Source organism: Colletotrichum orchidophilum (genome assembly GCF_001831195.1).
Source record: "Colletotrichum orchidophilum strain IMI 309357 chromosome Unknown Scaffold_60.1, whole genome shotgun sequence".
Lineage (NCBI taxonomy): Eukaryota > Fungi > Ascomycota > Sordariomycetes > Glomerellales > Glomerellaceae > Colletotrichum > Colletotrichum orchidophilum.
In genome coordinates this window covers 180,139-204,426 of record NW_019173016.1, presented here as the reverse complement: position 1 = coordinate 204,426, position 24,288 = coordinate 180,139, and the positions used below count along the sequence as shown (strand labels likewise).

At 54.8% G+C, this 24,288-nt stretch overlaps 8 protein-coding genes across 8 annotated transcripts; 3 read left to right on the top strand and 5 right to left on the bottom strand.

The window, feature by feature from the left end:
* Window positions 1-648: 648 nt before the first annotated feature.
* On the top strand, window positions 649-2,163 carry CORC01_07502 (RNA polymerase Rpb7-like domain-containing protein; the record flags this gene model as incomplete). Its single annotated transcript, XM_022619138.1, has 1 exon — window positions 649-2,163. The coding sequence occupies one exon, from the start codon at window positions 649-651 to the stop codon at window positions 2,161-2,163; it is 1,515 nt and encodes a 504-aa protein (XP_022474403.1).
* A 753-nt stretch (window positions 2,164-2,916) lies between these two features.
* Window positions 2,917-3,548, bottom strand: CORC01_07501 (uncharacterized protein; the record flags this gene model as incomplete). Its single annotated transcript, XM_022619137.1, has 2 exons — window positions 2,917-3,014; window positions 3,077-3,548. The coding sequence occupies 2 exons, from the start codon at window positions 3,546-3,548 to the stop codon at window positions 2,917-2,919; spliced, it is 570 nt and encodes a 189-aa protein (XP_022474402.1).
* Window positions 3,549-6,357: 2,809 nt separating this feature from the next.
* Window positions 6,358-6,898, top strand: CORC01_07500 (uncharacterized protein; the record flags this gene model as incomplete). The annotated part of the gene is made up of 2 exons (XM_022619136.1): window positions 6,358-6,698; window positions 6,781-6,898. The coding sequence occupies 2 exons, from the start codon at window positions 6,358-6,360 to the stop codon at window positions 6,896-6,898; spliced, it is 459 nt and encodes a 152-aa protein (XP_022474401.1).
* A 738-nt stretch (window positions 6,899-7,636) lies between these two features.
* Window positions 7,637-8,329, bottom strand: CORC01_07499 (glutathione S-transferase domain-containing protein; the record flags this gene model as incomplete). The annotated part of the gene is made up of 1 exon (XM_022619135.1): window positions 7,637-8,329. The coding sequence occupies one exon, from the start codon at window positions 8,327-8,329 to the stop codon at window positions 7,637-7,639; it is 693 nt and encodes a 230-aa protein (XP_022474400.1).
* A 1,060-nt stretch (window positions 8,330-9,389) lies between these two features.
* CORC01_07498 (uncharacterized protein) lies at window positions 9,390-12,058 on the bottom strand (the record flags this gene model as incomplete). Its single annotated transcript, XM_022619134.1, has 2 exons — window positions 9,390-10,784; window positions 10,883-12,058. The coding sequence occupies 2 exons, from the start codon at window positions 12,056-12,058 to the stop codon at window positions 9,390-9,392; spliced, it is 2,571 nt and encodes an 856-aa protein (XP_022474399.1).
* A 744-nt stretch (window positions 12,059-12,802) lies between these two features.
* On the bottom strand, window positions 12,803-17,519 carry CORC01_07497 (uncharacterized protein; the record flags this gene model as incomplete). The annotated part of the gene is made up of 2 exons (XM_022619133.1): window positions 12,803-17,204; window positions 17,260-17,519. 2 exons carry the CDS (start codon window positions 17,517-17,519, stop codon window positions 12,803-12,805), a joined length of 4,662 nt encoding a protein of 1,553 aa, XP_022474398.1.
* An 880-nt stretch (window positions 17,520-18,399) lies between these two features.
* CORC01_07496 (GTP cyclohydrolase II) lies at window positions 18,400-19,647 on the bottom strand (the record flags this gene model as incomplete). The annotated part of the gene is made up of 2 exons (XM_022619132.1): window positions 18,400-18,447; window positions 18,505-19,647. The coding sequence occupies 2 exons, from the start codon at window positions 19,645-19,647 to the stop codon at window positions 18,400-18,402; spliced, it is 1,191 nt and encodes a 396-aa protein (XP_022474397.1).
* A 2,795-nt stretch (window positions 19,648-22,442) lies between these two features.
* CORC01_07495 (uncharacterized protein) lies at window positions 22,443-23,477 on the top strand (the record flags this gene model as incomplete). The annotated part of the gene is made up of 1 exon (XM_022619131.1): window positions 22,443-23,477. One exon carries the CDS (start codon window positions 22,443-22,445, stop codon window positions 23,475-23,477), a length of 1,035 nt encoding a protein of 344 aa, XP_022474396.1.
* Between the last annotated feature and the right edge of the window lie 811 nt (window positions 23,478-24,288).

Here is a 24,288-nt window from a genome sequence, read left to right as displayed (position 1 = left end):
CTGGTTCACTCCGCTGAAACTGCATCCGTAAGCTGTGCTTCGACCCCTCGAGTCTGACGCCATCTCAAGGTGCGCTTATGAGATGGAGGGGCGTTGGGGCGGATCAATGAGGGGAACGGATGCGAGAACCGTCGAGCCCCACGCCGTTCATCTCGCCCCTCCGCACTCCCAAAGACTCAAAGAGGCAAGCAAGCTTTAAGAAACCGAATGTAAGCGGTCTGCTTGCCCGGGCTTCTCCATAACAACCAACAACCTGACTCCGACACAATACCCATATGATACCTTACGGTGGACTGAAACTCTTCAATGTTCCCGGGTTCAACTGGGAGCGAAATGTTCGGATGAGGAACGCCATCAAGCCAGAGCGATCCCCGACTCCGACCGGGCCGGATACGTACTCCCCAGTCCCACCGACCCATCCCTGTCGGCACCGTGTTGCCTGAGAGGACGACGGGCCCACACGCGGGAGACGGGCGACCCCACCACCGATCGGTGAAGTTTCCCTCGAAATTTTTTTGAGGTCAACTTTTTTTTTTTTTTTTTTTTTTTTTCGACAATCGGGAACGCACGCAGCTACCTCGCGACCCGCCGGGCGAGATTGACGACGACGACCAACGACGAAGCACTGGCAATCTGGAATCCGCAGATATGGCGTCCACCGACTCACCGGCGACCAATGGGCACAAGTCCGAGAAGAAGAGCAAAAAGGACAAGAAGGAGAAGAAGCGCCTGCGCGAGGAGGGTGACGATGCCGCCGAGGAGCGCAAGCACAAGCGCACAAAGAGCCTTGGTGTAGCCAAAGACGACGCCAATGACGATGACGACGACGAATCTCCCCAGGCCTCTCAGGACCTCTCAATGGCTTCCTACGCGACGAACAACACCAATGGCGAGCCATCGTCCGAAAAGAAGAACAAGTCCAAGAAGGACAAGCACAGAAAGTCGGTAGGCGAAGCCGTAGACGACGGCTCGGACGCCGAGCGCAAGGAGAAGAAGGATAAGAAGAAGAAGCGCAAGTCACAACAAAAGGAAGCAGAGGAAGATCTCGAGGACCCCTCCACCGACGCCGCAGAGCCGCCAGCGAGCGAAAAGAAGAGCAACAAGTCCAAGGCAGCGTCCCCCGAACCCGTCAACGCCGCCGCCGCCACCAACGACGTCGACGCCATGGATGTCGACTCCCCCACGAAGACAAAATCAACAGGCCGAGTCCACCAACCCCCCGACGCGCCCTCCAAGCCCCAATTCCCCTTTTACACCCAGACCGTCTCGCTATACCTCCCCATCTACCCGATAGGCTGGGACACGCCCTGCACGGCCGCGGCGACGCAGCACCTCGAACCCCTCTTGAACCGCTACGTCCCGGACCTCAAGGGCGTCCTCCTCGCCTTCCGCAACGTCGCCGTCTCGGAGCAGCCCGGCCGCCGCTACGCCGCCACCAGCGACGCCGAACACTGCGACCTCGCCTCCGTCGACGAGTACGCCGTCGGCTTCGGCTACGTGACCGTCGACGTCGACCTCTTTGTGCCCCGCCGCGGCGCCTGGATGGAAGGCAGCATCAACCTCGAGAACGAGGGCCACGTCGGCGTCGTCTGCTGGGGCAAGTTCAACGCCAGCATCGAGTCCGCCCGCCTGCCGCCCGAATGGCGCTGGGTACACGCCGGCTCCGCCGAGGCCGCCTCCTACGTCGCCGACCCCTTTGACGAGAGCAACAAGAACGACGACGATGATAAGACCGCCGAGGACGAGCACGGCGCCGTGCGCCAGATCCACACCACGGGCTTCTGGGTCGACGGCGCCGGGGACAAGGTCAAGGGCCGCGTGCGGTTCCGCATCAAGGCCTTTGACGTCGGCGTCAGCGGCGACCACGGGTACCTCAGCCTCGAGGGCACAATGCTCGACGCCGCGGGCGAGAAGGCGGCCGTCCAGCGCGACGCCGAGCAAGAGCGCAGACGCAGGGCCGGTAAGAGCGGCGGCGTCCTCTCCAAGGAGCGGCGTCGCATGCCCGAGTTCAGCGTCACCAAGTTTGGCGAGGTCGAGGACGAGGAGGAAAAAGCGTTGAAGCAGGAGGTGTGGAACACGACGGAGCCCGTGACGGACAATGAGGCGGCCGGGGCCGGTGGTGCAAAGGAGGCGTTTACGGGCATTTCGGCGGAGGAGGCATAAGGGCGCTTTGTAATAGATAAGCTTTGCTCTGCGTCTTATGATTCCCCGCGCGATGGCTTTTCGGGCGTTTTGAGGGGCAGGGAAAATTGAACAATGATACAATACTTTGCATAAACTTACAAGACCGCGCAGAGGTGCTCGCTGCCAAGATTGGTTGGCTGTGCTCTATGTGACCATTGCTTTGAAAATCATACTCGCCCGTTCAATGCTATCACTCTTGCGAGATGATTGCTTGCCTGTATTCTGACGGGCGTTCACAGTTGGCGGGTTTCCATAATCTTTGCCTAGCTGGGAGAAAAAAGGGGGGGATGCAAGCTCAAGTGGAACTGACGAAGACCATGTTGGCAAGTCGCGATGTAAAGCAGAGACCAATAGCTTGAATCATATGACTATACCTTTATGATTGTGATGTATGTCAAAATTGGGGAAGCGACATGCTCGTGGGACTGCAGATCACGATATTATGATCATCCGAAAGATCGTTTGACCAAGTCGGACGCTCACGACGGTGTAAAGAGATATCAATTCAGTACAGCAAGCAGGACGATGGAAACAAGTTGAAAGACGTCAAGCTCCAAATGGAATTCAAGCTTAAGGGCTACCAGAGTCAAAGAAGAGTTGCATATGAGCTAATTGCTCTTGCCCAACGTCATCTCGCGATATCTTGTTCCTTCCATAGCCCTCAAATATGCTCAGAAGGGACCTTCAAAGCTTAGCTCGCAACCGAATCGCCTTCACAAGTGACGCAAGGATTCACTTCCAAGTCATTCCCAGCCGCTCGAGGAAGGAAAAGAGAGATCCCTTGGGAACGTATCCGGCGTACCGCGCCTGCCACCACGAGGCAAAGGTATCTAAACGGAGACTTGTAAGAATTGATTGAGGGAAGTATTAAGAGCATTGACTGGAAACGTACCAGCAACGGGTCCAAGTTCGCCAAAGCCAAGGGCCTCAAGCACCCACGGAGCGACAATGACCAATACGCCAATGGCAATAACGGTGACGAAGACCGGGTGCGCCTTGGCGAGCTCAAAGACGCTCTCGGCGGCTTCGGTCGACTTGTCCATGGTCTCCTTCAAGACTTGGCCGACGGTATCTCGGTGACGCACCAGGCCTTCGACGCCGTCGAGGATGTACTTGGCGAGCTCCTCGCTCCAGGAGTTGGCCGTCACGATGTTTCTGAGGCGGCGCTCGAGGTCTTTGCCCCCCTTTTCGGCGGTGCGAAGGGTGTCGACGAATTCGGAAGCGGCGTCCAGGGCAGATGAGCGAAGGGGCTGGCTGTCGATAATGCCCTCCTTCTTTTCGGACATGACTGGCTTCGAGTCCTGTCGAAGCTGTGGGAGACAGTAGTCGAGAAGACGGCAGCTGTTGTTCGTATCACGTTCCATCTTGGTGTTTTTTTTTGTGAATGTAAGGTAGTCGTTTGTCAAAGGTTGAGCTTTGCGGAATCAAAACCAACTCGTTGAGAAAGAGATATCAAGAACCAGCCCTATTTATTCTATGGGTTTGAAAGATGGCGAAGGGAGGATCAATACTTGGTAATTGCCTTTCCACCCCCGCATAAAGGGAACATGTGTTCGGCTCACCGACAAATTACTGACATGCAGCTGGCGGTCGGCCTCCTGCATGAAGTCTATCCTGCCCACACGTCCAGTCAGTTGCCGCCCGTCTCACCCACACATTTATTAGTCCCAAGACGTATGAACTAACAGCTTGTGTTCCAAACGATTCTGAACCAACAAACCGCCTGCCCTGCTCAGTACAGCTCTTTTTCCTCTTGCGGAATCCAGCTTCATCCTCCCAATTACTCGTGAGATAGGTAGGTTGCTTAATTTCTGATGCGTATTGCTTTGCTCCGACTGTATAGCCTACCTTACCGGACTAGCATTGCAACACCATTCGTATGAAATGCTTGTCGGCTCAAGCGGATCCTATAGTTGGCCGCTGCCGTACACCACCAACAGAACACTCATTTCCATGCCAAAACTTAGGAACCGAACACTCACGGACTTATCTGAATAAGTCGATAGCATTTGTCAAACAAAACAAAAGAATTGGGCCCTAACCAGGATTCGAACCTGGGACCTCTCCCAAGTGTGTCTTAGAGACCCTAAGGGAGAATCATACCGCTAGACCATCAGGGCTAATTGATGATTGGGTGATGAAATACGAGAGCCAAAGCAGGCAGATATTGCCATCGCAATTTGCGACAGAGCAGGTCGTCTGTGGATCCCCCCACCGAAAGATATGTCAAAATCCCACCACACACACCACACGTCGAAAAGCCGCAATCATTTGGCGCATTCATCACGACAAGCACAAGTGTACGCTCCACACGTCTACATGACGAGTCATTGCCACGATTGATGGCATTCTGTACAATACTTTTCCTGTACCTTATGGCTAGTTGAGCTGGTCTTTCTCCCATCTGGCTGCGAACCTTTTCAGGTTTCAAGCCCCCCAACCCCCGAAACTTGCTTTCTTCAAAACCTTCCAGAAACTTTTCTCTCATAAATAAAAGTCGTTCATCTCCTCTTCTTAAACGGCCGTTACATGGCCAGACCTGGCCAGCAAAATTCGCCGCAACGGCAATCGCCTCTTGGCTCAAGGGTCCCCCCCCTGGCAAGTTTACATCGCCTACCGCAGCGAACGTCAGGATTCGAATCCTGCGGGCTACGCGAAGCTGAAGGTTTCGCTGCGCAGCCACCTTGTCGTATACAGCGCTCGTGTTTTCACCTTCCTACATCTTTCGAAATCGATGTCGTCAGATGTATTTGATGAAGTCTTTTCGACTATACAGGCTCTACGTCGTGTTGGTCCAGGCGGTGTGAGGCACCGAGCGGTACGCGAGGTTGCCTTTCTGCAAAGGAACTGTTTCTCAATGCATCGCCTTGCGACAGCAACATCTGCGAGCTCTTCATCTTCCTAGACCTTGTCTTGATTAATCCTGGGTATCGCGAGGTAAGCCTCCCGAGTGTGGGGTTCATATTCTCACTAGCGTGAGAAATGCTATCAACGGACTTGATCTCCGTGGCATGTTGCAATATGGTTACTGCGGATAGCCAGCTCCCGCTGACCCGCCATCACCTGCGGTGGGTACATGTAGCAACACTACGCATCCTTTCACCCATCATGTTACATAAACGAACATTGGAATAGCGACTGCAAGTGCAGACTTGTCGAAGCCTAAGAACCGCCGTTGACGGCATAAAGCTTGACGAGGCATGGAGGTCCCCGATGACACTCCCTGGAGTCCTAGCTAGGTTCATTGCTGCTTGGCTCGGTTAGATTCTTGTTGCCTAGTCTCTGGTTCATCTTCTACCCTCCAACTGGACCTTATTCTCTGCTACTAGTCTACACTTCTCCCAGGCCATAGCTCTGTTCAGTCCTTCCTTACCGGATCACGCAGCTCTTTCGGTCAATTCGATACGGGTGTCTTTAACTACGTGTGGATCAAGGACGATTCACCGCCAGCGGCCCGCCTCTAGCCCATGGTCTCCGGCGTTGGAGCCTATCAACATCGTTCCCGTCTGGTTCTAGAGTCTTGGGGTCTAGGGTCTGGAGCTCTCCATTATGAACTACCCATGATTTCTAGGCAGCTTCCATAGCCATCCTTGTAAGCTTCATCCTTATGAGGCGATGGATGCGGCGGATCCCTGAGAAGCTTGATCGTTTCTACCGCATATGAGTTGCTGTCAGCTCCAATCATGTAAGAGCTCTTCCGTCTTTCCCGAATATAAGCACAACAAAGCACGCGTGATGTTGCAATGCCCACAAATTAGTCTAGGATCTTTGAACAAACCCCCCGTCATCCGCTAGCTTCGCCTTCATCAATACTGTGGCTTCGCGCAATCCTTCGTGAGTGCTTCGGAGTTGAAGGTCGTCACCTTGTAAGTCCCATGCATCTTCCTCTTGCGATACTCACCCTGAGGCCCAGTATCGCATCCTTCAGTCTTCGTCATGAGTGACAACTACGGATCAGCCGAGAAACACATACCACTCCGGGCAGCTAGACGCCGTTCTTTTGCGTTGCCAATGGTATCTCATGCGCAATCCCCATGAAAGTCATCTATAATCCCAGGTATATAAAGCCACGACCTGCCTACCAAACCACAGACTCTTCACCACTCTTCCTCACGCAACATAAGCCATCTCATCTCTCTAACCCTCCTCAAACAAACCATCACAACCGCCAACATGCGCGTCTCCTCTCTCCTCGCTCTCGTCTCCGCCGCCCTCGTGGCCGCCGCCCCCAGCCCCATCCCCGAGGACGCCGAGTCCTACGTTCTCGCCGGCCCTCTCCCGTACGAGGAGCTGAAGAGCGAGGTCGCCAAGCTCAAGTCTGACGGTTCCAACGCGGCCCGCAGCCTCAACAAGCGCATCTGCGAGGGCGTCTACATGTGCGACGGACAGAACTTTAGCGGCTCCTGCTACTACGGCTGCTACCCCATCAGCGTCGGTATTTACCCCGATTCGTATTGGGTCTCCCGTATCAGTTCGGTAGGCCCGGATAGTGGTGGCTGGTGCGACTTCTACCAGTAAGTATCCGTAAACCTGTTCTCTGTTGGGTTTCTTTGTATGCTTGTGTTTTTACGATGTGATAAGCTAACAAAGTTACAGAGCAGGCACCGGCTGTGACGGTACGAAGGGCACTCACCAAATCTACAGATACCCTGGCGGCAACTTGGCTTCCGGCATTGACAACAACATGGGCTGCTTCTACTGCAACCCTAACTAGGGAATTATGGTTGATTGAAGGGACGGTATAGGCAATCTCGAATTCTTGTACATAATTACGTATGATACTCAGGTACTAAGAACAACGTCCTGAAGTGGAGCAAGTTGACCAATATTTAAAAAGCTTCAGATCAAGTTGGATCGTTTGGTGAACAGGCCCAAGTACAGATTGGTTTCAATCTAAGAGAGCACAGCACTCTGCCAAGTATTCTTCTTGCAACTAGCCATTTGCTCTGAATCCTCACTACAGTCAACTATAGGTCTAGTCAACTACAACTCCTCCTAAGCTATTGACTTGACACCACATTCCCTCAACTCTTGAAGTAGCCTACTCGGCCTCACATTTCCAAGAAACAAGCCTTGAATTATTGGCTATAATTGATGCAACATCTTTTTCAACAAGTATACAGTTTACTTGGAGCATGGCACAAGATCGAAGAAAGATGGAAACCAATACGTCTTGAAGGGCTGACCTAGAGAGCCAAGTCTTCAAGGGAAATCAAATTTTACCATCACTCAAACGCAGTACCTTACCCTTCCAAGAGGAAACAGCAACCTCTAGTATAACATTTGCAAACAAAATGGTATTCATAGAATGGGATGGCCACTCTCTCTCTCTCTCTCGCGCCAAAACAACTGTAAAGACAGGCCAAGGGGTAGTGCCTCAACGATCGCCCCACGTAGTGTGTGTATGTCAAGTTCCTTGATCCATCATCGCCCCTCCCCCCCAAATACGGAATCACAACGACCTAGACAAGTCCTCCAAGACCGTTCGTCCTCTCCGCACATCCTCCTCATGGTACGGCTCCCTCGCCGTCTCCGCGATCCCTTCCACAACCCACTGCTCGACAGCAGGGTGCTCCAACAACGTCCGCACATACGCCATCGCAGGCGCCGACACCCGCAACCCAAACGTCTGGATCCGCGTCGCGACGGGCGCAAAGAAGGCATCAGCGGCGCTAAACGCCCCGCCCGCGAGGTACGGCCCGCCAAAGCGCGTCAGCCCGTCGACCCACAGCTCATCGAGCCGGTCGAGGTCGCGCTGCAGCGCCGCGTCGGGCGGCCCGCCGAGATCGATGCGCAGCGCCACATTCATGGAGCACTGGTTGCGGATGGCCTCGAAGCCGGCGTGCATCTCCGCGGCGGCGCTCCGGGCAAAGGCGCGGGCGGCTTTATCGCGGGGCCAGGCGGAGGGGTGGTCTTCGGCAATGTACTCGACGATGGCGAGGGAGTCCCAGACGGTGGTGTCGCCGTCTTGGAGGGCGGGCACTTTGCCCGAGGGGGAGAAGCTGAGGAAGGCGGGTTGACGGAGGCCGGCGACAAATGTCTGGAGGCGCTCTTCGAAGGGGACGTTGAGGGCCTTGAGGAGGACCCAGGGTCTCATGGACCAGCTGGAGTAGCGCTTGTTGGCGACGTAGAGGATGTAACCCATTGTGAGTGTGTGGCGAGAACCGCTCGGGAAAATGTTGCCGAGAGTCCAAGTTGAAAAAGAGACTTTTAAACCAAGAATGAGTTTGAATTGACAGGAACGGACGTAGGGAGTTGAAGCTCAGATGTGGCTTATATATAAGTCGAGATTCATTACCCGACTTGACTCATCCGACAATGCTTGTCCCTAGATATCCCGTCACGCCTTGCGCTGGAGAATGATGGAGGTGGGGGTTGTCGAGCTGGGGCTGAAAATGGCACCAGTCTCCTTGACTCCCTGACCTACCTTACCTAGTTGACCTCAGTTGATTCAACGTTTCGTGAATCGAGCCGCGAGCTCCACAGAGGCCTGACGAATTGAGATGGCATCGCGAGGAGACGAGCCGAAGAGCACACGTTCAGACCGGCAAAATGTGGGACCTGAGCTGACGCGCGGGACAGATGTCAGTTGAAGGGCGTTGTGGAACGGGGTATTTGGGTGCCAAGAAGCTCACACATCTTCAACGAACCGCGGAAAGCTGCTCCCTAAGCGTGTAAGCTCCGCCAATTGGCGTTGAACTAAAGCGACAGGGGCAGTGACTGGCAGATACACGAGCACCTTCAGCTCTGGTTCTCAACCGGAGATATTACGCAATCGACACGAGTCTATTCACATGTGCTGGAGAGCGCAACTCCAGTCGAGTTTCAGAAGGAATACAATCTAAGGCAGAGGCAGAGAAGTAGAGGCACGAGCGACTCTTTCGTGAAGTCGTGGCGTGGCGATTCAATTGAAGAGCAGTTCCAAAATTGAATAGTCTTTTTTATCTACCAGCAGTGAGAGAAGTACAAGAGAACGTCCTAACCTGAGTCGTGAAGTTTTACCTTGGACTTGGTCAGCTGATGAAAGAGTGAAGGCGGCATCAACACAAAATGGTAAGCCCGAATTACACCATCAAAACCGCCAATCCAAACAACTGGATGCGTCTCCCAACTCAAGAGACCGTAACTATAAATGAGAGTTGGGCAACACCTAACCATTCGAAATCTGGTACAGTTCACCTCTTTCCAAGGTATCATCTTGTACACTACTTCACTTTCGCAAGACCATCCAGCACACAACAAACCTCCTCCACACCAGGAGGCACCCTCAGCCCCCTCCAATTGCCCTCAACAACCCCCTTCACCACCCTCATCGTGCCCGCCGTATCCTCAAGCGCCACAGGCTCCGCTTCCGTCCCGGTCCCGGTCCCGGTCCTGATCCCCCGCAGCGCGAGACGGACGTTCCTGCTCAGCACCTGATACTCCTGCACATCATCATCCCCATCCAACACCACGCACGCCCTCACATCACATCCCGTCCCGAGATACCCCACCGCCGCTGTTGCTGTTGCTGTTGCTGTTGCTGTTGTAGTTCCCCGCAAAGACATCAATCTCCCATGCCGCCAAAGAAGAACAGCAGCATGACGAACAGCAACAACGTAGACCTCGCACAGCGTCCCGGGCGAGCAATGCCGCGCGGCGCGAAGGACCCGCCCTGCTCTCCACAACGCACTCCGGTGCTCCGGGCCCTCAACCCCGTTTCTCAAGTCCCCATCGTGGTTCGGTTGCGGCTGCGGCTGCGGCTGCAGCTGCGGTGGCATCGACGATACAGAAACATCGCGTAGCTCAGATCCATCCAGCGACGTCGAGATGTACATATGTAGAACTTCAGACATGACCTCCGCCCCAGGAGACCTCTCCCACCCCGCAGCCATCAAAGACGTCTCAAAGAGCTTCAGCATCGAACCGAGCTCCAGCCGTCGCGAGGACAGAATCATGGCGCTCCATTGCCCGCTCGCCCGCCCTCCGGCGCTGATGGCCCTCAGCTGACGGCACTCTTCCACGAGCACCCAGAGACCGGCATAGAAGCCCAGAGTAACAAAATTCTCGTCAACCAGACCGCGGTAATGAGGTCTTGCAATCAGCGTCGGATCACCCGTCAGCTCCCTCAGAGACAATGCCGGCGGCGGCAGCGACGACGCGGAGGGGGAGCAAGACCCTGGTAGTAGACGGATCATCTCCTCCCTCCACCGCACCGCTGACTCCGCTCTCCACAACCTCCGCGGCGCAGGAAACGGAATCCTCATGTCCTCGTACCTCGACGTGAATCGGGTCCCGTGTGCCATGCCGACGTGGCTGTCCATAATGTACGCCGCATAGACAAGCCTCCGCTGCGCCTCGCGGATAGACCACCGGTGCCATACATCCTCGAGGGACCGATCATCCAGGCCGACAACATTCCTGAGCTCATAGCGGTCGTGATCGGGCTCCATCGCCCCGTGGAGATGACCGCCGTTCTTAATCAGGATCTGCATGCATCCTGAACAGGCCTCCGCAAAGGCGACCTTACGCCGCACGCCGCTGAAGAAGGCAGTGTGCTGCTGTAGGAAGAAGCCCTGCGAGAGGCTGATGTCGCAAAAGTCGGCGTTGTTCTCCTCCCACTGGCAATCTCATCGGGTAATCAGCAAGGATTCTTGTTTTCCTCCCTTCCTTATGAATCAACGGGAGACAAGGGGGAGCGGGCTGGGCTGGGACTCACGCTGCGAAAAGAAGACACTCTCACAACCTCCTGCATAGCAAATCCGAATTTCCTCGCCACTGCCGACCCGGCCCTGATGGCCCCCATAGCAACCAAGGCACCCAATAACTCTGGCCTCTGGCGTTCGAGACGCAGCGTCGGCAGGTGCACCATGTCGTTGATCTCGGGCTTCGCCGCCGACGCCCCCCAACACTCGCGAGCATACACCCCCAAAAGCGCGTCAAGGGCACCCGCCGACGGGAAAGCAGCCAAAACGGGCCCGGCGTTGGCGCGGGAGGTGTTGTGGAGAATCATGCAGACGATGGCGTTCCGCGCCGCCGCCGACAGGGATAGAACAACACCACTACAACTACCGTCACCACCACAGCCAAAGATTGGTGTCCCCGGCGTCTGCGGCGTCCCGCCTGTCCTCAAGCTCTCCTCATCCGCGGCCAGATGAGCCCTTTCCATCTCGCTGTTCTCACTACTCTGCGGCTCCCACGACCCCGTCACCGACACCGTCTCGCGGCCTTCCGGCGTCATCGGGGGCGACGGAGACAAACCGCCATTGTTGTTGCCGTCTTGCCTCTCCGCACCAGACACGACGAACTCCAAACCATCCGTCTCAGCCGCATCGAAGTGAGTCTGGAGGTACGACAAGTCCGTCATCGCGAGGTCCCACTCCGCACCAAAAGAAAAGTCCTCGACCACCGCCGGCGTCGTCTCGTCGAGGGTACATGTATCTTCAGCACCAAGACCCGGTTGCGTATAGACCTCTGGCGACTCCGGCCTTACATCCTCACAATCCACCACCTCAAATACACACAAAAGGCCCCTCCCAACACACCTCGAGCACGGCTTTCTCTCAGAACACTTCACCTTGGCCGTCTTACACGACCCGCACGCCTGGCTAACCCTCTCACTGCCCTCTACCTCCCCCGGCAACAATGTATCATCACCCTGCCCCACCGCCACCGGAGGCCCATCATCACTATGCGTGTTGGCTTCGTGTCTCTTCAAAACATCCAACCTCCCAAATGCCTTCCCACAAGTTCTGCAGGTATATGGCCGCTGCTTGGTATGCACAGATCGTACGTGGCGCGCCAGGTGCTCCGTACGGTGATAGCGGCGTCGACATCGGGAACACTGGTAGAGCCCTGCCTGCTCCTCCTCCACCGCTCCCCAGTCGGTTGTCATCACAGGTATTCTGTAGTACAGTGTACAGTAGTAGGAAGTCAAAAGGGCAGCAGGGGCAAACCCTGTTATCGATTGATGTGCGTTCGCAGACGGAGAGAAAAAGAAGAAAATAAGCTTACTTGCTTGACATGCAAAACAAAACTCAAGACGAACCTAGTCAAATAACTTCAAGGAGCAGCCCCCTTTGAGAAAACGGGTTTGAAACGGATGGACGTTGGCCGAAGCCCAAGTCGGCGAGAACGCCGGGGAAGAAAATGCTATTTCTTAATGGACCACCGCCCCCCGGACTCGGCCATCGGCCATCGGTCATCGACAAACTCCGTGGTCCGTCCTTCGGGTCTGGTTAGCGGCCATAAAGCGGGACCGTGGACGCCAACATTGAGTGGTTTACTCATCGATATAGCGCTAATGCGGTGTTACCGTGGGAGGCATATCCGCAGATCTGCTGCACAATACACATCCGGAACCTACACTATGTTTGATGAAAAGGGCCCCTTGCACAGCACTCGATGCAGAACTGAGAGTAGGAATGCCTGATACTGGACCGCGGGCCGCGGATTCTGTAAAATATGTTTCATTGATGCAGAGTACCCTGCCGTGCACGGCTGGCTACGGGTATCCTCATTTCCCAGAGCAAGAAAAAGCTAGCAAATATGTCGAGAACTTTTCGACCCCTCATACACACACATGCAAACGCCCCGCCACACTGGCTGCTCAGCGCTTGCTACCATACAACATCTTTTCCTAGAAATTTGTTGATGACTTGCGTGGCCCCTTTCCCTTCGTACCGGATCTTGCGGGTATCGAGCTTGGAGGAATGGATCTCCCTGTAGTCGCTGACCTGGCTGTGGTTCCTGTTGCCGGTACACTCTTGGCTCGCGGATTGACCTTGGATGGCTTGTTCTTCTGCACCCAGCCGGATCCATGTGGGAGGCTACTGCTGTTGTCGTCATCGTAGTTCATATCAACGTTGTCTTCCGGAGAGTTCTCTTCAAGTGGCGAGCTAGGCGGACTTGAGGATAAAGTGACGACCTGCGATCCGGGAGGAACCACAAATGGAGAACCCGCCCGAACCCGCTCACGCAGCAGACGGGGTTTGGTTTCCTCCGTCTCGATAAAAGATGAGGGCGCTGACTTGGTATTGAGCCTCAGATCCGGCAAATCTGATGAGTCAAAGAGAGATTGCCCCTCTGGCTGGCTCGAGTTAGAGAACAATCGCTTTCGAGTCTTTCTAAGTTCCGGAGGCGACTCCTCGTCCTCTTCCTCATTCTCTTCGTCTTCATCTGCCTCGTCGATTCGACGAATTGCGGCTTCGTATTGTTCATCAAGGGGTACGATGGACTTGGGTGATTCGATTGCCGACAATACCTGGGACTTGGATGAGCTCTGGGTGTTCTTCTGCGAATTCCTTTGCGAGGCTGTCTTGAATAGGCTTTCTAGCGACGGAAGAGAAGACTTCTCGGCCGAGTTTGGCTCAGACGTGTCCTCCTCTCTAGTTGGCGTGTGGACCTGAGCCCTCGGCGTTGAGGCTTCAACGGAAGGAGAACCGTGGCCAGTATTGCTGATTTGCGGCAGGTCGTCGCCCACCATATTGAAGCTGAAGCCATCCGGGTCAAGTTGCCGACCACTGTGAATGCTACTCACGGAGGAAGGTGGCGGGAGACCCCCGTCATCAGTGGCCCCGATAGCCGCATCCCCACAGTTATCCGGCACTGGCGTAGCGTTCTTCACAATACTCTCTTGGGAGAGCGGGGACTTCGATTTGGCGCGGGGGGTATTGGCAGCTTTCAGCATCTCTAGTAATTGGCGTGAAGGGCTGCTCGTTTTGCGTTGGATGACTGATGGCGACACATCCTTGCGAAAGCCTGCTTCTTCAATCATGATACTGATCTCGTGACGGCGATCCGATGAGATAGAGAGGGCATTGCCATTTGAGTTCTGGGAGTCTGCGTCTTCTGTTGTCGGCACCGTGTTATCGTCTTGTAACCGGCGTTTGGCTCGAGGGGTATGCACATCGCTTTCATCCATGTCGTCCTCATCGCCGTCGGAGTGTGCACTGGGTTTGTGACTAGGCTGATTGCCGCCCAACGAAGCACCAAGACGGGGTTTACTGCCCGTAGCGACTTGAGGCTGTTGTTCATCCGTATTAGCCTTGGCTCGACTTTTCGTTGCATCGACTTGTGACTGACTTCCATCTTCACCCACCTCAGACTGACCGGCATTTTCTCCGTTGGCCTCAGATGGCTGGCTTTGGCCATCGTAAATAGTTTCATGAATGACGCTGTCTGTGGGGCCACTTTCGCCCTGCGAGACATTTGATTTCTCATTTTCACCCTCTTTTGTGTCATCATCCAAGGGAAGTTGCACGACCTTTGGCTCAATCAGCTCCATGTAATTTACTCGTCGATGTCCATCTTCGAGTCCGTTGTCTGCATCTTCGTCTTCTTCGTCGTCATCGGGGGCTTCGAAGCGATCGTATACTCTCTCTCCTGTCTCTTCGTCGTACGTCTTCTCTGTTCGATCAACGCCTCGATCTCGGTGAGCCAATATGAATTCAAGATCGGTCGCATCCTCATCATGAATTCTGACGAGAACACCAGTCAGACTCACTACTTGGGGTTGCCAATTGGTTTGAGACGACAATGCCAATTGCTTCCAAGTGATGACCATGCCGAGTTTTGCTTCTCCTGGGCGAAGGTCCGGAAGAGTGGACAGATCGGTTGGAAGTGAAGGAAGGTCATCAACGTCCGTTGCCTGGCTTTCTCCAGCTTTAATCTTGGCCGCCGATGGATCGTCAGATGGATCATCGTAGTTAAGTGTCGTGTCTCCTTCTTGAGCAGACTCAACCGCATCAGAGAAGGTTACACCGAAGCTGTCGTCGGTTACGCGACGCTTCTTCGACGATTGAGAGTCACCGCCCTCGTAATATTGAGCTTGATCGCGCTGTACGCGCTTACGCTTGCCCCCGCGCTTATTCTTCGAACCGAACCATTCTTCCACCTGCTGTTGGGGGTCCCACCGCTGGACAAAAGGGAATGGCGGTTCCGACAGCTCGACTCCTTCGTGGCAGCATTCTACGGCTCTGTAAGCGATTTTCTCGCGCCAGGCTTCGGGATCTTCCTCTACCGATTCTTGAGTCTGTTCGGATTCGTCAGGCTGCGAAGCGCCTTCCAACAGACGAGCGTTGGTGTGAGGTCTAACACCTTTCATCAGGTCTTGACGAATCTTGTCTTCGTCGGCCTTTGTTTTAGGGTTCTTCAGACCCAAAGATCCCATGAGCATTCGGCGCGCAGCTCCAACATTAGGCTTCGTGCGCCGCTGAGAGGCAGCTTCTCGCGCAGCAGAACTCTGTAAAGTCTCCATCATGGCGAGACCGGTGTTGGTTGCTTCGACCTCTTGAGGCGCTGAGTCGGGTATCTCAGGTGAATCCTCTTTACTAGCAGCGCCATCAGACGTAATAGCGTTGAGGAGGGCTTGCTTCCTTGCTAGGAATGCTGCCTGCTCCTCAGAAATTCCCGATGCTTCGGCTGAGGATGGTCCTTCGCTGTTCTGAGCTGATGGAGATCTCTTTTGGACGGCCAATTTCTTGGCAAGTTTGCGCCTGGCATTCCTCTTTTGCGTCTTGCTCAGCCCCTGACCGGGAGGCACATCGGGCTGCTGTTGTTTAGGTTGAGCTGCAGCGACCGGTGCGGCCTGGGGCAGCTTCGTAGACTCGTTGTGTTTGACCACGTCGAAAAGAATTCGTTGGCTAGAAAGAGTCTTGCTGGGAAGTTCTTCGGGTTCTGAATCCGAGCTAGAATCTTCGCTGCTGCTGTCGTCTGAAGACGAGTCGGAAGACGAGTCCGATGAGACCTCGACGATGGCAGCTTGTCTTGCTGACAAGCGTTCTTTTGTAGATGCTACACTTGACCCGTCGCTGGTAGAGCTGCCCGAGCTTGAGTCGTCATCTGAGCTCGAGGCTTCCTCGTCGACTGAGTCGGAGTTGGCTTCGGATATTACAGGCCCACTACCTTCCGCCTCGCTTGATTCATTGTCGGATTCATCATCGGAAGATGATGCCTCTGAATCTTTGTCAGAAGCACTGCCCATCTCCTGATCAGAATCAGATATTGCGCCCTCAGAACTTAAAACAGAGTCCGAGGCTGAACTTTCGTCAATGCCAGTTGAACCTTGATCAGTGTGAGCATTATGATTCAAGGTCTCTGAGGCTTCGTCGCTCCCATCTTCGTCGTTCTCGTCCTCTTCATCGTAATCCTGGGATATGGCATCCGAAGCTCGTTCAAGTGGAGACGATTCCCTGAGAACGAGCTCACGTCCCGTGCTGGAGTTCGCGTTTCGGATAGGACTACTAGATAGGCTCCTCGCCTGATGGTCCAACGTCTGCTGGAGGCTGAGGCGGGGTTCGAAAGTCTTGTGCAGTTTGCGCCACGCTCTTGCGGGATTTGTGCCGCATCTCAACAGTGTATTTTCGATTGTGGAGACCTGAGCGCTGGGAAACGCAGATCTCAGAGCTGCAATCTTGTCCAGCGTGTCCAAGTTGAGCTGGAACCTGCTCGACTTCCCTCCAGATCTAACCAACGCATTGCTTGCTGACGGCACTGGTGAGTCATCGGACGTCTCCAATGGGCGGCTGCTGCTGGCGGTTTTAGTTGATGCTCTCCTGTCTCTGATGTTACGCAGCTCTTCGAGAATGTCGCCTTCTCTAACGGCGGCATTGTCTTCGCGGAGCATACGTAGCTCATCTTGGATGTCGTCATTCTCCGAATCCATGCACTCGTCATCGTCATCGGCGGCGGCGGGCTCAAAGTCTTCCTCGTCCTCCTCGGAATTACTGTCTAGATCTGCGTCGTAAAAACGTGTGCGTAATTGGACACTCGAGGGATCTTCTTGTGCTCTCGTGGATTCGTACTCCAGCATCGGCCGCTCTACCTCAGCTTCGGACGGAGAATCTTCTTCGTCTTCGCCAGTGTACGTGATGCGGGCTTTCTTTCTGGGTGGAAGAGTGACAGCAGGGCGGTCTCGGGGAGCCCTGAGCCAGGGGCGCCCAAAGGCGAGGCCATCAACGAGGTGCTTTCCGTCGGCGGAAATCTGATGTCGGCCGCTCAGTCGTCGTCTCTTCAGGTCGCCAGTCAGGAGAGGCCGGATGCTAGAAGGTGTTAGCTATCGCAAAGCATGCCGACTTGGAGGTCCGGGCAACCTACAGGATTTGATCGTCATCCTTGAGAACCTTCGATACAAGGTGGTAGTGGACGCATTCAAAGCCGTCGCCGGAGGCATCCTTAAGCTCGACGGCGTAATCCTCCAGGCCCCATTCGCCGCCCTCGAGGGGAATGACCTCGTTAACCTGGGTGACGAGCTTCGAAATCGTCAAATCGTCGTTGGCGGTGACGTTCCAGAGAAGCTTAACGTCGGGCACGCCGTGGCGTCGAACCACGAGGCGCAAACGCAAGTCCTTCTCCATCTTCGCCGAGTCGATTAATGTTCCGGATCGTGCGCGCTCTATTACATGGAGGGTGTATTTCGCTTGATTCGCTGTAAAATGGTCGAAGATGAGAGAGGGAGGGACGAAGAAAGATTACAAAAGGATGGTGGTTGAGAAAAGGTCAGGTAAAAGGAACGATCTTCAACCGGACAGCTCGAAAAAGAACCTGGAAGGTAGCCGCCGAGGATTGGAAGGGACTTGAGCAGACGCGCATGGGGAAGGAGAGCTCCAACCGCGACTGACGCAAATTTCTGGAAGGTGGGGCCGGGCCGTTGCGGTGGTTCCAGGGACGTGCGGAGGACACGCAGGTGGCAGGTGGCAGATGGCAGCCACGCCCTCTAGGCTTCCAACCTCAGACCTAGCTAGTTTTTGCCGTCTTTCAATGCGTCTCAGTGGAATGCATGGATTCACTTTGAGACGACATTTGAGAGTTCCAATCACCGCTCATTAAAACCTGGCTGTGAGCAAGTGTGCAGCAAGCCGTCCTTTCGGCGATTTTGTTCATGTACTACCATACACCAAAGTATGTAACTTCGGTAGACATATCTGAAGCGCAATGCTTTGAGGATTGTCTCGTAGATGCCTACCTTACATGCCAGACAAAACCAGCCGCCATCTCAGTGATCTTTTCCCATAAATTGCCAGGGGTCCAGTTATCCAACGATGCTATGAACATTTCCAGTCCTTGGGGGTCCCAACTGACAAGTATGCCAAGTACGCCAATATCCCAGGTATTCGTATCAAAAAATCCGCGAACGCCGTTTTTCTACCATATGCTTGATAACTCTCAACCATGTTTCGTCTCCCATCTCGATCAACATCAGCCCAAATACCAGCGTAGTATGTGCCTCGTGCACGCTCATTGGGGCATGCCGCCCATGTCAAGCATATGTCCCATCTTTTCAATCTGTATTTCGGTCAGCTGCAGTAACTCAACGACGACCAAAACGGGAAAAAAACATACCTTTGTTTTCAAATACCCTTCAACCTCATTGCTACGGAACCCGCCCCGTCCCTTCCACGAAAGCGGCACCATCGCAACGCGCTCCGTAACCCTGACCTCACGATTAGGCCCCTCGACCGCCCTGATCTTATCAGGGTTATTCGTCAGCAGGCGCACCTCGCTCTGCCCCAGGTCCAAGAGCATCGCCGTCGCCAGCCCATAACTCCGGGCATCCGCGGGGTGGCGCAGGAGCAAATTGGCCTCCACGGTATCCGAGCCGAGGTCCTGGAGGTTATACGCCTTCAACTTCTCGCCCAGACCGATACCGCGACCCTCCTGACGCAGGTAGATGATGATGCCGCCGTTAGTATTGCCCGGTAGACTCATCAGCCTCGCCGCCTCGTCCAGCTGCTCGCCGCAGTCGCACCGCGCCGACCACGCCGTCTCGCCCGTGTAACACTCGGAGTGGATGCGCACCAGCGCAGGGCCGCGCTGCGCAGGCGGCTCCTCGCCCGTGGGGGTGGCGACGCCACCGGCCATGCCGCTGGTCGACCGCCCGGGGAAAAGGCGACCGGTATACGCGCCGCGGATCATGCGGTCCATCTCCGTCTCGCCCGGCCGTGGCGCATCGAGCGACTGGCTGCGGATCTGCGGGCCAAAGACAATGGCCAGATGCTCCTTGTTGTCGACGTTGTTCTGGTAGAGGTGCAGGAACATCTCGGTGCCATTGACAGTGGGGATGCGCGCTCGCACGATGCACTGCACCTCGGGGAGGGTCTCGAGGAGACGGGGTCGCTTGGTACCACAGCCGCCAGAGGGTACGGAGCTATCGACGGGCACACCGAGCGGGGCCGCCTCGCTCGTGAGGGGCGTCGATGTGCCGGGTGTCGCGGGCGGCGTGAACGCTGGCGACAGCAGAGAGGGCGGCGGGATCTGGGTGGCCGAGGTTGTTGATGCGGCGTCATCTACGGCTGTTGCGGGGGTTGCGGCGGGGTCAGATAAGCTCAATTGCTCGGGGTCAGGGTGTGCGGCTGCCGAGGGATGGTCGGATGGACCGTCGACCGTCTTCGTTTTCGGCGAGTAGAAGGAGGGAAGTTGATGGGTGTCTTCGCGCCAGTCCTTGGGCGCTCCCGCGCCGTCTGGCTTGCCTTCGAAGTCGGGCATGGCGGGGGTTTGTGATGGAAGGTCGAGGAAGTGGGGGAGGGGATTGGGGTGCAGAATACGATACGTTGGAATGTGAGAAAGAGCCAATTCCGAGCGGTTGATTTCGTCCAGAGAGTATAGCAGGGAATGAAGAATCCAAAGCGTCGTTGTGAAGAAGCCAGATGTCAAGAGCTGAGGGGAGAATCAACGGCGGGACGGCGGCGTAAGCGGCAAGAACATTAAATCGGTGACCGGTTCCGCTCCGAACGGCGAGAGTTGTGAGGTGGGCGGGCAAGTAGTGGTAGTGGTGGTGGTGGTGGTGGTGGTGGTGGTGGTGGCTGTTGGTCAATTAGTCATGCAGCCAGATGATGACAGCACGGGTGCATCTGCGCGCCGGTTCAGCCTCCACAGGCGGCGGAAGTTCCTAATCACTAAGCCAGTGGCAGGTTGCGAGGGACGCAGGGTCGGCCCTGGACCGCCCTTCGCCGAGGTTCCAGCGACGGATGTGGGCGCGCGCGCGCGGAGAGTTCGGGGTGTTTGTGCCATCTTCCCCTTCAGCGTCTCCAACTTGGATTTCAGGGATTCTTTAGCGGGGTCGGCTCTTTTCCGCGTTGAGGGTTTTGCTCGGAGTCTGCGGGGCCGTCCTGATTACATCATCAAATCCTGGTATCGGCTAATCCAAAAGACTAGGACCTCGCTGCTTTCTCAAGTGTACTTGGAGGTATAACAATATCCAATTGCTGTTTTTAAGACCGTATTTTTGAGCCAAGCAGTCCTGCAATATCGAATGGTCTTCTTATACAGTATGCCATCCATCCTCTGGCGCATTCCATGCTCCTTTGCCCTTTGTTGAATTGTGACTGAGTAAGAAAAGCACCCCGGGAATGTGAACCAATAGAATGCTCCGTTCCTGCCAACGTCCAGGATGTCTGTGTCAGCATTAAAAATCAACCGCGCGGTGCCGCAGCGCAAGCTTTTCATAGCCAACAAACCACCCGCAGCCGGCTCCGACCTGACCTCGTCTATGGCAATATGTCACGTCCAGACTCTCTCTCTCAGTCGACAGGCCGTCAAGTGCGTGCAAAAAATGCCCGTCCGATATCCCTACTCCGGCGCGCTTCGGGTTCCTGCATCTGTGCGTCTCTCGCCAATCCCCGGTCTCTGGAAACTCTCTTTCCACTTCGCCTGGCATCCCGTGCTTTTCACTTGGGCCTTACACCCCGGTGGCATCCCTGATAGCCTTCACCAACTTTAAAGCAGCTACATGACAGCCAAATGATCTTCAAATATGCTGTGTAGTAAAGCACACAGTGATCGGCACTTGATATTTAGTATGTATAGTTCACCGAGCAGATCTATTCTCTGTGCAAAGCAATTCCGTGCCGCCGAGTTCTCGAAACCTCGATAGCATGAGCCATGAGGTCGTTGGCGGCAGAAAGGAATGGCAATATCTGCCGCGCTAAATTTATGTGAAAGGCCCAACTCTCTTTACTAGCTTGAGTGTGCCTTCTTATTAATGGGGAATATTTCGAGGAGGTGGTTGTGGATGAGTCTGGTCTGCCTCAGAGTCTCACCACAAGAAGACTTAAACTCTGAGATGCGTGTTGTTTGATTGGCCGTCACTGCTTGCACCCGTGGGAATCCTTAGCTAAGGTAGGTTCGGTGGGAGTTATTCCCCAACAGCTTTCTTGATCACCCACCAATCTATGACTAGAAGAGAGCGTGCTAATTGTAAAAAGTTTCCCAGACGAATATTTGGTTGCATGGGCATTGTACAAACGTCTTTCTCGAAAGTATGATGGAAATTTCGCTGTAGTTGGAAATCGTCGTATGCTTTATGCTGACACGGGAACACGGATTGGCTTGTGTGCCGAACCAATAAGCTCATCGGATAGGCACTCTGCGCTCCTCGCCGAGACAACCAACGCGAACGCGCATCGAACCAAAAAAACTCGACAGGCCAGTTGCATTGGTGGTTCGCCATCATCGCGTTTTGGGGTATGTGCTGTCAACGTGAGTCACATCCGCAGCAACCCCCATCAACCCATGCAACCCGTTTCGTTTTGCTCTTCGCGTCCCAATCCAGCACAATCAACGGCTCCTCCCATCACCAATTCGAGATGCCATGCCAACAGCCCGTGCGGCTGACGCGGAAACCATTGGCTTACACCCTCCCGTCCCTGCTGCAACCACTTGTCGCCTCCTCCCGTCCCATTCCGTTTCAGTCACGCCCCATGCCCAAGTGCCAGGCATCTCGTGAGAAGGCGACCATCTCTGAGGCTCCTGCTCTTTATTGTTTACTTTGAATTCTATGGCTCGAGTGATCCACCAGACTAATGCGACGGCCTAGCGGTTCGTCGTCGTCTCGTCGTTTCTTGTTTCTGCTCGTGGCCAAACACGCTGCCCTCGTCCAGTGGAGTGGCCCATGCAGCCGGGATACGAAAACATCGCCAACTCGCAGGTCCCTCGCACACACTCTCTGTCTGTCTCTCCGGTGGTATAAGAGGATCAAGTGACTTCTTCGTCTTAGAACTTCCTTTTCCGTGAATCTTCAAAACAAGAACCTGCAGTCATCTGACAAATAAATATACCACTCATTTTGAGGACCTCGATAATACCGGCTACTTTCAAGGTCAACACTACCTTAACGGAGTCTCACTCATCGCCCAACCTTCATTCAATAATACTTCACCTCATCTCACATCTCACCCACTTTCGTTGTCACACTCAAAAAACTACCAGCCTCATTTCATCAACATACCTTCATCAGCACTTACAATCTTTACCATCGGCACTTAAAACCTCACATCTCAAAAATGGAATCCCCCAACGTCATCGTCTGGCTGCTCCCCTCCTCAACCAACCAACCAGCCCTCGAAACCATTCGCATGCCCCAAAACGCAACCAGAAAGGTCGACGCGATCCCCTCATCCTACGAGCCCATAATCCAGACGCCGAACCCAGACACAGCACCCACAACACCAACCATCGACCCCTCCGTCCTGACCAAATCCTCCTCCTTCTTCTCCTTCTCCTCCGCCTCTTCCTCCCCCAAACCCCGCCCAGCCCTCTCGCTCTCCTTCACCGACCCCCCAAAAAACCACACCAGCTTCGTCCTCGGCACCGACCCATCCCTCTGCGACATCCTCCTCCCCAACCTCCCAGGCATCGCCCCGGCACACTGCCACATAACCTTCGACGCCGACAAGCGCCTCGTCCTCGTCGACACCTCGGACGCCGGCACGGCCGTCTGGTACGATGGCAACAGCACCGGCGACCGCCGCCGCGAGTCCTGGACCCTCAGCAGCGGGTGCACGTACGGTTTCCCCTCCATGGTCGACCGCATCGTTGTTGATATCCAGACGGTGCGGTTCCAGGTCGTTGTTAATGAGGCGCATTCACTACGGCCCGAGGTTTACCAGGAGAATGTGGATAGCTTCATTTCGAGCCTCGCGAGCGCCAGCGTCGTAGCGGCGGCAGCGGCGGCGGCGGTGGCGGTGGAAGAAAAGACCATACCTGGTGTCGATCTCGCCGAGCAGCAGGAGCAGCAGCAAGAGCAAGAGCAGCAGGAAGTGCGCCGTGACGACAAGGACGTCTGCGACTTTTACTACAACTTCAACTTTGATCTCGGCTTCGACCTCAGCTACGACTGCGACTACGATTTCGACTACGACATGTCGGACGACGAGATGGTCGACGAGGAAGAAGGAGACCTTTTCCCGCCTATCCCCTCCGTCGTGCCGCCCATGTACGTCAAATACCTTCTCACCTCGGACGACGGCACGCCGCCGGAGACGTACCTCTGGAACACGGCGCGGCCTTGGGAGCCAATGGTCAAGGTCGTCTGCTGAGGGGTCGTCACCTCGTGCATATTCATCCGACGACGAGAAATTTCATACGTTGTCCAACTATAGGGGACAAAAGGAAAGGAGCGTGAGAGACAAAGGACAAAACTTTGTGTAAAAAATCAGCTTTATGGAGTTAATTCTGTCCAACGGTGCTGGCACTGGAAAGCGTTGGGTCTCATCAGGCTTTGGAGTTGGGAATTAGAGCTATCAGCACGCACTTACACTCATTCTGGCCCCCTCAGATTGGCATTTCTTTTTTCTACCCCTGCATTTTTCATTTTCCGTTTCGTTGTACATTTAGACCAGATACCCCCTATTCGCATGGCCCTCCTGTTCCTTTGTTCACTGTATATAGGACAACACAGCCCACACAATCTTAAAACGAAAAATAAAACATCAGAAATTATAGCTGGCAATCTGCCAAACTACTCTCAAAAGTCAACGACGGAAATCGCGAAAGATTTGGGAATGCTACGCGACAAATTTCCATGCCCGCGGAGACGACAGAAGAAATTCGCCGTTGCCACATTTGGAGATCTCCGGCAAAGCTGGGTCGAAGGCCGCGTTGGAGTTTGGGGAAACAGGAAGCGCCAGACACAGCAGGCGGGCTAATGAGGCCAGACCAAGCATGGCCTTATCTGCCGCCCAATCTTATCTCCTTCAGACTTTCAACCACTTGCATTCACGGCGACCGGTTTCTCCGCGGGCATGAGGATGGCCCGGCCTTCACAGCAGGAGAATGAAGATATGGCAAGGAATAGCATTTCCTAGAATACCTATATAGACTGCGCTTATCCTTCAAACAATACTCAAG